Source organism: Natator depressus, chromosome 6 (assembly GCF_965152275.1).
Source record: "Natator depressus isolate rNatDep1 chromosome 6, rNatDep2.hap1, whole genome shotgun sequence".
Taxonomy (NCBI): Eukaryota; Metazoa; Chordata; order Testudines; family Cheloniidae; genus Natator; species Natator depressus.
This window is the reverse complement of record NC_134239.1, coordinates 43,643,427-43,656,397: the sequence shown is the minus strand read 5'-3', so window position 1 is coordinate 43,656,397 and position 12,971 is coordinate 43,643,427. Positions and strand designations below refer to the sequence as shown.

At 42.9% G+C, this 12,971-nt stretch overlaps 1 protein-coding gene across 1 annotated transcript in view; it reads right to left on the bottom strand.

Annotated features, from left to right (window-relative positions):
- KIF18A (kinesin family member 18A) overlaps window positions 1-12,971 on the bottom strand; it is a 107,184-nt gene that overhangs the window by 57,558 nt on the left and 36,655 nt on the right. The window contains exons 7-9 of the mRNA XM_074956964.1: window positions 5,857-6,033; window positions 5,209-5,283; window positions 4,822-4,931 (exon numbers count right to left, since the gene is read on the bottom strand). Coding sequence (XP_074813065.1) covers window positions 4,822-4,931; window positions 5,209-5,283; window positions 5,857-6,033 — 362 coding nt within the window. The remainder of the gene's footprint in view (window positions 1-4,821; window positions 4,932-5,208; window positions 5,284-5,856; window positions 6,034-12,971) is intronic.

The following is a 12,971-nucleotide window of genomic DNA, read 5'->3' as shown; positions in this document are numbered from 1 at the left end:
GACTATCTTCAGAAATTTGAGAGCCGGGGCACACCTGCTGGGGCTCCAGCCCCAATACCGCTGAAGCCCTGAGCTCCAGCAGGTGTGCCCGAGACACTCTTCCCTACTGGGCATAAGCCCTTACCCCACCACCCCACTGCAAGGCAGCGGTCCTGAGCTATTCTTCCCTCCCCAATCTGGTAGGTGGAGAATGGGGAGTGGCATGGGGGGCTCTGTGAGCCACACTTTAACGGTAAAAGAGCTGCAGTTTGGCCACTACTCTAATAGAACATCACTGAGAGAAACAAAACACACTCCCTAAAAACAAAATAATTCAATGAAAACTGTGAAAGTTACAGAAACTAAGAAAGCTACAAATATACACAAAATCCAAGAGCTTGCCTCTGAAACCTGGGCCTATACAGTACCTATTATGCAAAAAGAACACTGTCAGGAAAATATTTGGCAGTAGCAACAACTAAGATAGGGTATGCAGATTTTATACAGTCCGACTACCTGCAAAAATAACTTCAGTAAGTGGCTGTACTGAAAGCTAACAAATTAACTGATAGTGGAATACTCTTCCTCTCCTCAGAATGGCTGTCAGCAGCAGTGCAGGCTGGATGGCACCAGAGGCTGGATGGCAAGCAGGAACAGAAGCAGCAGAAGCTAAGGCTATTATTTTAGCCAGAGTTTCACATAACGCCGCTTCCTCAGCTCTCGTCCCCTAACATCCCTACTCTACTTGCGCTACATTGATGATATCTTCATCATCTCGACCCATGGGAAGGAGGCCCTTCAGGAATTCCACCAGGATTTCAACAATTTCCACCCCACCATCAACCTCAGCCTGAACCAGTCCACACAAGAGAGACACTTCCTAGACACTACAGTGCTAATAAGCGATGGTCACATAACCACCACCCTATACCAGAAACCGCTATACTTACCTACATGCCTCCAGCTTTCATCCAGACCACATCACACGATCCACTGTCTACAGCCAAGCTCTAAGATACAACCACATTTGCTCCAATCCCTCAGACAGAGACAAACACCTCCAGGATCTCTGTTATGTGTTCTTAAAACTACAATATCCATCTAGTGAAGTTAAAAAACAGATTGACAGAGCCAGACGGGTACTCAGAAGTCACCTACTACAGGACAGGCCCAACAAAGAAAGTAACAGAATGCCACTAGCCATCACCTTCAGCCCCCAACTAAAACCTCTCCAGTGCATCATCAAGGATCTACAACCTATCCTGAAGGATGATCCCTTACTCTCTCAGACCTTGGGAGACAGGCCAGTCCTCACCTACAGACAGCCCCCCAACCTGAAGCAAATACTCACCAGCAACTACCCACCGCACAACAAAAACACTAACCCAGGAACCAAACCCTGTAACAAACCCCGGTGCCAACTCTGTCCGCATATCTATTCAAGGGACACCATCATGGGACTGAACCACATCAGCCACACCATCAGGGGCTTGTTCACCGCACATCTACCAATGTGATATATGCCATCATGCGCCAACAATGCCCCTCTGCCATGTCTATTGGCCAAACGGGCCAGTCTCTATGCAAAAGAATAAATGGACACAAATCTGACATCAGGAATTACAACATTAAAAAACCAGCAGGAGAACACTTCAACCTCCCTGTTCATTCAATAACAGGCTTAAAAGTGGCAATTCTTCAATAAAAAAAAACTTCAAAAACAGACTCCAACGTGAAACTGCAGAACTGGAATTAATTTGCAAACTGGACACCATCAAATTAGGCCTGAATAAAGACTGGGAGTGGATGCGTCATTACAAAAACCTAATTTTACCATATTAATTTTCCCCTACTGTTATTCACACCTTCTTGTCAACTGTTTGAAATGGGCCACCCTCATTACCACTTCAAAAGTGATTTTTCCTCCCTTGGTATTCTACTGTTAATTGAATTGTCTCGTTAGACTGACCCCCCCACATGGTAAGGCAACTCCCATCTTTTCATGTACTATGTATAAATATACCTGCTACTGTATTTTCCATTCCATGCATCTGATGAATTGGGTTCTAGCCCACAAAAGCTTATGCCTAAATAAATTTGTTAGTCTCTGAGGTGCCCACAAGGACTCCTCGTTGTTTTTGGTAACACAAATAATCAAACAATGAAGTTTGATATCCTAGCACATGTTCCCAGATTCTAAAATATAAACAGAGCCTTACAAAATTATTAGTACAAAGAAAAAAAAATAGACCACTTCATGTAAAATACTAGTTTGTCCAGAAATTTACACCACATTCCAGTCTTTTAAATAACTAGATCTTGACCAGTTTCTCTGTACTTTTGATAGAATCTCAATAATTGTTACTGTATGTTACTGTGTAAGAAATTTAACATTTCATAGCTCTATTAGGTCATCTAGAGCAGCTTCCTACTAGGGCAGGATTGTAGTACATTTTTGGAGATTTTTGCCTAGCCTAGTTGCCAAAATCCCATGGAATGGGCTTCAACTACTTCCCCTGGAAGACTATGCAACACCCTAATAGATTTGTCAGGAAACTTTTCCTGACACTGTGCCTAAGTTTTCCATTTCCCAATTTCATTCTATTGCTCCTAGCTCAACACAAAAAACTGTACCATCCCAAATAATTCCACTCTGTTCTTGGTGTTTACAAATGTCTGATGTTCCCACACACTATGTCTTGCTAAGTTAGCCAAACTGTCAATGTATGGCTATTTAGTTATTTATGTTTTTCTTTTTGAGTCCATTTCTCTAGCTTGTGGATTGTTTGCGTTACTCCTCTCTGAATTCTCAGCAGTCTCAATATTTTTCCTGATAAAATGGTGCCCAGAACTGAGTAATCCTCTCCCTACTCCATGAATCCTCTCTATGGTGCTCAGAATTACATTAGCAAAAATGACCAGTGCATCACCTTGCAAACACCATCTAATTTGTTATCCGCTATGAGACTTAGGTATGCTTCAGCATTACTCCAGGACAGTTTTCCATCTATTGACCAATGTTTTCAGACCTTTATCCTCCCATTTTATAGGGACCTTTGTGAAATCTTAAAGTGAGTAGGCAAAATTGACACATGGCTTAGAATCACGTTACAGCAGAAATAAAATCAATATATATCTGACTCAACCAAAGATAGGGAAAGCAATCTTATAGAATCAGCATTACATTATAGGATTAGTGAAACTGCATTTTGTGAAGTTTTAGTTTCACCATACACACCATAATCAAGTACTTTAATTAAAACATTTAGATTCAAGGGGTCTATTTTTATGCATTCCAAGTATACTTGTGAGATTTTCCCAATATATTTGTCTTTCAATATTAGGGAAGAACTCCATTACACTATATGAATCCTTGGCTAGGAAAAAAAATTGTGTATTAGTGTCCTGCTTTTAACAGGACAACAGTATCTAGCCCAAGATATATCAGTAATTAAAAAGATAAATTACCTGACAGTTTATTGAACTTCAGTAGCTCCAACATACATAAATCACAGATAATGCAAACTGAACAAATTGTTAAAAAAAAAAAAAAAATTGCATACAAGATAAACATTTTAAAATAAATGCTCAATGGTGAAGTTCAGATTTTTGTAAAGCTCAGCGTTCAACGGTAAACAAACACTGCTGACCAGAGTAAATAGACACACTTTTGTCAAACTGATAAATATTTAATAGGAAAATATCTACAGATCTCAGAATTTCGCCATTTCCCCCCCAAAATGCTGATGTACGTGAACTGAGTGGGTACCTTGACTTCCACAGAAGTCTTATAGTGTTTTAACCAATAATTTAGCTAGATAGTTAAAGCATCAAATGCTTAAATCTTCTGTTTTCCTTTTAAAAAGAGACAAATCAGTCATCAAGATTTTTTCAGAAAACTTTTTATTTTTCAAATTATCTGAATGCATTTCGTGTTCCATTAGAAACAAAGAGGATGAGAAACCGGGTAAAATCAATTTGTGCTTTTCTATTTGGCCACTAATCAGTAAGCAGACCAATGTCCTTTTTAGGATTCCAGGAGTGTAGTGTTTTGGTTTTTTTTTTTTTTTTTGGTTATTGTTTAGCCACACAATTTAAGAAGGATTTTCAGTTAACATGTCACACTTTTTCATCTTTTACACACTTTACAAGTATTTCTTAATTTATACAACGTCTCAATCAAGTATCTCCATTTTATAGGCTTATTAAAAGGTTCAACTATCTGCCTTTTTTTTTTTTTTTTTGCTGTATAGTGTGCATGGTTTCTGAACCTTTAAATAGAAAGCTCAATATAATGAAAATTTATACCCTGTTGCTACTTGCTTTTGCTGAAGCACTAACTCCAGTCTAGCAGTTAAACTTTTTTTTTTTTTAAAACAGGAAAAACTAGATTGTTCCTTTACAGTAGTGTTTTTGCAATCAGAATATTATAAATGGAAGATATGTCCTTTAATATATAGCTTTAGGAAGCTCATATGCCCATGTTGAAATTTAATAGCTGAAAGTTTATCATTGAATAGGAAGTTAAAAAAAATAATAATAATAATGTTCATTAAGGTCACCAACTGATATTTTTCCTGCCATTAAGTTAAAGTTTTGTAGTAGAGTCAAGAGGGACCAATTACAAAGAGTCTGTTCTGAGATTTGTTTTATTTTAAATCCCTCCACCAAGATGTACTGTAAAACAATATTGAGTATAATGTCACATCTACTCTAAAGGGATCAACATGAACCAAGCTGAAACAAAGATTTTTTTAAAAAAGTATAGAACTGATTTTACAAGGCTATGGTAAAATTCTGGAAACCTAAATTTGTGAAAATGAGACCTTAATATGATGTTACCTTTGAATTTCCACTTGCTGCTGGTTTGAAAGAACACTTGTACCATGCTTTTCAGGAATGGCTGCTTTTTCTTCTTCATATGCTCTCAGTTTCTCTTTCAGCATTATAATCTGAAAAATGAGGACAATATGTTTGGATTGTAATACAAAGCTTGCCTTGTGTAACTTATTTTTCACCATCTTTCTGTGCCTCTCGTCTTGCAAGAGGCATTTTTAAATTAACGGTTAGGAATATCCCCCTAAATAGAACATGGAAACATTTGCTCCTTAGGAAAACTACAGAGATATGGTAAGACAAATCTTACCCAACACTTTCATTCATTATTCACTTTCTGCTTATACCTCAGTGACATCAGTATTGTAATTACAGTGATTAAGACGGACATACCTCTTTCTTTTGTTCATTGCAAATCTTAACATATTGACTTATATGACTGTCCAAACTAACAACATTGCTTTTCAACTGTTAAGGAAAAGAGAAAATTAAATTTTAACAACATTCTTTATGATACATCATACACACTAAGTGCATTAGATAGAAATATCACTAATTACACTTGAACTGTATTACAAGAAGAGACAAAAGTATGTTGTTAGATCAGACTGGAAGCCAGAAGACCGTGGTTCTATTCCTAATTCTGCCAATGGTTACGGGCACGGTCTGCATGACCAAGGGCACATGTTTCACAAACATAGAAAACTGGGGATAATGATACCTAACTACCTTTGTAAAATGCATTGAGATCTAGGATTTCCCTGGTTTGCATTCTTGAAGACTAGCTTTGGCATTTACCTTAAAAATATGATATTTGATTTCTAATTAGCTCATCTTAAAAATATTTAAGAAGTGGAAAATATAAATAAGAAAATAAAGGATATTAGACTACATGATTCAACAGAATTTTGATGCAAAAGCCAAGTAAATTGTAAGTTACATGGTTCTCTCGACACGTAACTGATTCATTCTTTTAATCCTATGCTATTTTAATTTTCTAGACTCCAATACTTGCAAAATAAGTTGTATAAATTTACTTACAGAAGATTTAATATCTTTTGCTCGGTTTGCATACTTAAGAGTGTTGTAAGTGTCATCATAGAACATAGAAGAAGGACTAACAGCAGCTATCATTATAGTTCGACAATTCCCTCCAAGAGAATCTTTCAATAAACGAGTAAGCTTGCTGTTACGATAAGGAATGTGTTGTTTCTTGCTCTGGAAATAAAAAGTGACAAGTGTTTTTATGGATTATGGAAGTTAGTATATTTGACCTACCTTAAAAGTCTCTTTCAAAACTTAATAATCCCACGAAGACAATAGTACATTCATTAGTAAGCAAGTGATAAAGCCTTGTAATCTTTCACTTCCATTAGTAATCTTCCTCCAAACCACACCCCCACCCAAATCACACTATCCACTTCAAATCTTTCCCCACAAAAATCAAGAATTAGTGCATTTATTGAAATTTTTGAAAAAGTTAGCAATTTGGTTTCTATATCCTAGATAGCGGAGAATGGTGATTTTTGTAATGCAGACAGCCTTGTACTGGCACAGAAAATGGACTAGGGTGGAATCTCTATCATCTATATTGAAAACAAACAAACAAAAACGGTTACCTACCTCTCAGAACAGTTGTTCTTCGAGATGTGTTGCTCATGTCCATTCCAAACAGGTGTACACGTGCTGCGTGCACAGTCGTCAGAAGGTTTTTCCCCTAGCGGTACCTGTTGGGTTGGCTGTGGAGCCCCCTAGATTCATGCCTTCATGGCGGTGTATATAGGTCCCTGCCAACCCACCGCCTTTCAGTTCCTTCTTGCCGGATACTCTGACAGAGGGGAGTATGTGGACATGAACAACACATGGACATGAACAACACATCTCGAAGAACAACAGTTACGAGAGGTAAGTAACAGTTTTTTCTTCTTCTTTGAGTGATTGCTCATTGTGACAGGATCGGGCCAGATGGCTATAGGAGAGTAATAGAAGGCAGATATATTAGCCCCAAGCTAAGTAGGTCCCTTTTCCCTGGTAACAGGGAATGTTCCAGAACAATCAGGAACCTTCTGGAGACAATTAAGACAGGCTGATTAGAACACCTGCAGCCAATCAAGAAGCTACTAGAATCAATTAAGGCAGGCTAATCAGGGCACCTGGGTTTGAAAAAGGAGCTCACTTCAGTTTGTTGTTTGCGTGTGAGGAGCTGGGAGCAAGAGGCACTAGGAGCTGAGAGTGAGAATGTGACTGTTGGAGGTGTACAAGCATTATCAGACACCAGGAGGAAGGTTCTATGGTGAGGATAAAGAAGGTTTAGGAGGAGGCCATGGGGAAGTAGCCCAGGGAGTCGTAGCTGTTGCACAGCTGTTCCAGGAGGCACTCTAGACAGCTGCATTCCACAGGGCCCTGGGCTGGAACCCGGAGTAGAGGGCGGGCCTGGGTTCCCCCCAAATCCTCCCAACTCCTGGTCAGACACAGGAGGAGTCGACCTGGACTGTGGGTTCAGAAAAACGGCCACGCTGAAGGCTGCTGTGAAGCTCCAAGGCGAGCAAATCCGCCAATAAGTGCAAGACCCACCAAGGTAGAGCAGGAACTTTGTCACATCATGAGATTTCAAGTAGGTGACTCCCAAGTATTACCTAGAAGGCGAGGTTGGAGTTTATGGAATCATTGATTGTAGCGCAGCTTTTGGCAGAGCGGTATCATCTCTGGTCTGCTGTGTAATTGCGTAGTGGGCTGTAAAGGTGTGGACTGACAACCACATCGATGCCCTGCAGAGGTCTTGGATAGGAATTTGTGCCAGGAATGCAGCTTAGGATACCTGTGCTCTTGTGGAGTGTGCTATCAGTGCAGGGGCAGGTATCTTTGCCAAATCATAGCACGCCTGGATACAGGACGTGATCCAAGAAGATATCTTTTGGGATGAGACTCGAAGCCCCTTCATGCGCTCTGCGATTGCAATGAAGAGTTGCACTGATTTTCGAAATGGCTTTGTTCTTTTAATTTAGAAGGCTAATGCTCACCTGACATCCAGGGAGTGGAGCATTCGTTCCCTGTTGCTAGCGTGCAGCTTAGGAAGGAACATAGGAAGAAAAATGTCCTGGTTCACATGGAATTGTGAAACTACGTTCAGGAGGAAGGACGGGGGCGGTCGCAACTGCACCTTGTCCTTATAGAAGGCCTTGTATGGGGGCTCGGAGGTTAAGGTCTTAAGCTCAGACACCCTCCTAGCTGAAGTTATAGCTGCCAAGAAGGCTACTTTCCAGGAAAGGTAGAGGAGAGAGCATGTTGCTAAAGGCTTGAAAGGAGGTCCCATCAGTCTAGAGATCAAAAGGTTGAGATACCATGAGGGAATTGGCTGTTTTACCTGAGGGTAGAGACTATCTAATCCCTTGAGGAAGCAGTCCACCATGGAGTTCGTAAAAACTGAGTGACCAGGCAAATGGGGGTGGAAAGTTGAGATAGCTGCCAGGTGCACTTTTATGGATGATACCAACAGACCTTCCCATTTTACGTGCAGCAAATAGTCCAGGATAAAAGGAATCGATGACTGTAAGAGTGGAGTGTGTTTTTGTAATGCCAAATGGAGAATCTTTTCCACTTGGCCAGATAGGTGGCCCTAGGGGATGGCTTCCTGCTGCTAAGGAGGACCTCTCTAATAGGGTCTGAGCATGTGAGCTCTGAGGGGTTTAACCACAGAGTTTCTATGCCGTGAGATGGAGACACTTCAGATTGGGATGCTAGACACAGCCATGACCCTGGGTGATTAAGTCTCGGACCAGGGGCAAGGTTATAGGCGTGTCCACTGACAGGTCTAGAAATGTGATGAAGCACTGCTGGCGAGGCCACACTGGTGTTATTAAGATAATTGATTCTCCCTCCCTTCTGACCTTCAGCAGGACCTTCTGTACAAGCGGGAAGGGCGGAAAAGAGTAGAGTAGATAGCCCCTCCCTGTTGCCATGGTACGGGCTGCCGAGTCTAAGGAGACCTGTAAGGAGGTCCTTGCTATGACCTTGCGTTCCTCCAGGACAGCAGCAAATTCAGAGCGGGAGTCTGCTGGAAGAAGCTCTTTACATTTGGACAACGTGTTCCAGGAATTAAAACTATAGTGGCTGAGGACTGCCTGCTGGTTTGGAACTTGAAGCTGGAGTCCCCCGGGAGAGTATACCTTCCTAACAAAGAGATCCAGTTTCTTAGCCACCTTGGACTTAAGGGTCGGTCTCAGCTGTTCCCGTCTTTCCTTCTTGTTGGCCGCCTCCACCACCAGCGTGTTTGGCTGAGGGTGAGTGAACAAGTACTCAATCTTTTGAAAGCACAAAGTACTTCCTCTCCCCACCCACCCTTTTGCCATGCAGGGGAAAAGAGGCAGGCATTTGTCACAACGCTTTTGTAGTGTTATTGACTGTTTTAATGAGAGGCAAAGCCACCCTTAAGGGACCCTTGGGCACCAGAATATCAACCAAGGGGTTGGTCTCCTCTGCCACCTCCTCTGCCTGCATACCCAAATTTTGAGCCACCCTTGTAATCAACTCCTGGTGGGCTCTGTTGTCCATGGCTGGTAGTGTGGTGGGTGTGCCTGCCCCGGCTTCATCAGGAAAAGAGGAGGAAGATGCCCGCTGGGGCACTGGGTCTTTCTGCCTCTCTGGTTCACAGGGATCCCCTTGCACTGAAGTGCCCTGTGTGATGGCAGGAGCGGTGCTGGCCTCTGTGCCCGTCTTATTCCGGCCCCGGCTCCTGCCGCTATTTCGGTGCTGACCCACGTGCCCAACTCGAGTCCACGCGGAGGTTCACGGGCAACAAATACTCATTAAAGTCACAGACAAAGATCTGGCCTTTGGACTTGGTGGTAGGCCCACGGGGTCCAGAAGGGCCACTGAGCCAGTGCCTGCCACTGTGGTGGCCATGCCATTATAGGCAAAGGCTGCCCTTCCTCCTATCTGGAGCAGTGCCACGAGCGGTGCCAGCTTCGCCTAGAGATGTAAGATTCGCCTCTGATGAGGACTCCAAGCTCAGTGACCAAAGCGGTGCCGAGTGAGATGGTGCCGGGGAGCAGTGTTGGGGTGAGGACGAACGGTGCTGCATCATCGCTGGCTTGCCCTTAGAGGGCATGGTGCCTCTCTGTGGTGGTGCTGGATGGGGTCTGCGCTGTCATTGCTATGAGGTCTCTGGCAGCCTCAAAAGGTGTCCGGTGTGGAGGGGAGGTCTAAATCCTCCTCTCGACCCTCCCGCACCAGGGAGTCCATTAGAACCATACTTGACAGACCTCCCTGTGAAGCCAGAGTCAATGGTGCCAGCTGAGTAGGAGCTGGAGCAGGGTGGGACGCACCTGTTGGTGCTTCCTCGTACCACTGATTTAGTGGGAGAGCAACCTCTGTCGCAGAAATAGAGAGGTCTGACACCAGCAAATGGGTGCTCTCACCAAAGGAGGTCTTCGGCGCTGGGGACTCATGGTGCCGAGGGTCCCTGGAGCCCAAATTCTTTCTCGGTGTGTGGCCTGTTACCGAGGCTAGTGCGCTGCACACTGAAGTACTGGGCTTGGGGTCGGATGCTCCCGAAGCTGGCTGGGGATGGAGGGCTGAGTCCATGAGGACCCATTTCATCCTGAAGTCCCTCTCCTTTTTTGTCTTTGGGCAGAAGCCTCTGCAGATTTTACACTTCTCAGTCTGATGGGCTTCCCCCAAAAGACTTTAAACAGGAGAGTTGTGTGGGTCTCCGTTTGGCATGGATTTTAGACAGGACCTACATGGCTGAAACCCTTGAGACCAAGGCTTGCCCCAGTCCCTGGGAGGAGAAACAGTGTGGGAAAACCCCCAATTGAAACATATCTAAGATAACAAAAAACTTCTTGACTAACTAATACTAAGTTTTTAATTATTTACAGGGTCAACAAGAAAGAGTCCACTAGCGGATCATTTGCAGTAGCAAGAAAGCTGCTCAAATGACCATAACTAGTGGTAAGGAACTGAAGAGGCTGCGGGTCGGCAAGGACATATATACACCATCTTGAAGGTGCGACTCCAGGGGGCTCCACAGTCAACCTGATGGGTACCGCTAGGGGAAAACCGTCCAACGACCGTGCATGTGGTGCATGCACACCTACTTGGAATCGACATGAGCAATCACTCAAAGAAGAAACTTTTCACAATACCCACTGAATAGCTATCAGATGATAAGATTGTAGCTACTAAGGACCTCATCCTGCACCAAATAAATCCACAGGGTAAGATTCCCATAGACTCATGCTCACAGGCCCTTGTAGCCTTAGAGATTTGGTGGCTTTGTCTGGGCCAGCAAGGGAATAAAACCCTAAACTCCTTCTGGGCTTGAGGAGAGCTCTGTGGCTGAAGGATGCAGCATATGTTTTTTGGCTCCTGTACATCAAAGAGGACTTATAACCATTCTCCCTGCCCAGGGCTGCTATTTCATGCCAGGAAGGAATGCTCCCCCCTCATGGGGGTTAGAGTAAAACCGGGTTTTTTAGACCTTGCTAAGGGCATCATGCTAGTCATCTTTTGAGGACTGGGAAAGGAATATTTCCCAGATCAGTTTGGCAGTGAGGAAATGTGGGATTTTTCACCTTCCTCTCAGCAGTTCAGGGACCCATGGGTAGGTTAAGTTTTAAAATCCATTTTGTCACAACATAGCAGGTTCCCTGTGCACATTCTCATTCAATAGCACCTGATAAACCAGAGTATTAAACATTTTAGAAGAATGCTAGGGCTCCCGTTGTCTGGTACAGCAAGGAAACAACCCCTTCTCTCCTCCCCCCACCCTTGTATGAGGGCAGTCGGGTCCCCATCAACAGTACTGGTACTAGGTTAACTGGGTGGGGGGCGAACAGCCTTCTGCCATGTGGTATGAGTTACAAGGAAAGATAACTTGCAATGGATGAGTTATTGTTAGCTAGTTTCCAGATGTGTGACAAAGTTGTGGCCCAGTTAACCATATTTCTGGTGTCTAGTCTTTTTTTCTTGCAGTATTTAGGACAACACTGGGCAACAATTTAAACCAGTGATTCAATTATCAATCCCACACCCGGATCCATCCACTCCTTTTAAAGCTGACATTTAAGTGGAAAATCTTAGCTATATTTGTTTTCACTAGATTACTCTTCTTTGAGATGATCACAGTGACAAAATGATGGAAATGTTTACTCCCTGGGGTTGGGAAAAAAAACAGTCAACGAACTCTTCAAAGTAGAGAATGGGGCTTTGGACAGAGTATGCAGCAGGTTGACTTTCATTTCAAGACAACTCAGAGTCAATAGCTGAGAACACCACAGTGACTTTGTATATTGCTTCAACGTGAAGTGCTTTGTAGTTTAAAGCTATACTGATTTCTTTTCAGGAGTCCTAGTTTGGCTATAGTAAAGCGGAGAACTTTAAACAAGGTTTAAAGAGGGCAGGTGACAAAAGTCCACAGGCATGTAATAAAAAAAGGTAACCTGGAGAGAGGGCTATATGTGTGGGGGTGGGGGTCAGAAGTGGGAAGGACACGGAAATTTTCAATAGGGTCATAGGAACAACAAAAGTGAAATAAATGGGGGAATCTGCTCAAAACCTTCACGTCTATACACAAATGCAAGGAGTATTGAGAATAAACAGGAAGAACTGGAAGTATTAGTCCATAAGCTGAATGATGACTTAATCGGCATCAGAGACTTGATAGGATAAGTCTCATGACTGGAATATTGATAGAGAAGGCTACAGCTTGCTCTGGCAGGGCAGGTAGGATAAAAAGGGAAGTGGTGATGCAGTTTATATCAAGAATATATACATTTGTTCTGAGGTCCAGAAAGAGTTGAGAGGCAGACCAGTTGAAAGTCTCTGGGTAAAGATAAAAAAAGGAGCTGCATCATGGTAGTGGTCTACTATAGACCACCAAATCAGGAAGAGGAGGTGGACAAGGCATTTCTAGAACAAACAACAAATCTCCAAAAACACAAGACCTGGTAGTAATGGGAGACTTTTCCAACAGATATCTGGGTAGTTAAAGTAATATGGCAAAACACAAGATTTCCAGTAAGTTCTTGTATATATTAGGGACAACTTTTTGTTTCAGGAAGGGGAGTAAGTAACGAGTGGGAGAGCCGTTTTAGACTTGATTCTGACCAACAGGGAGGAATTGGTAGCAAATCTGAAAATAGAAGGTAATTTGG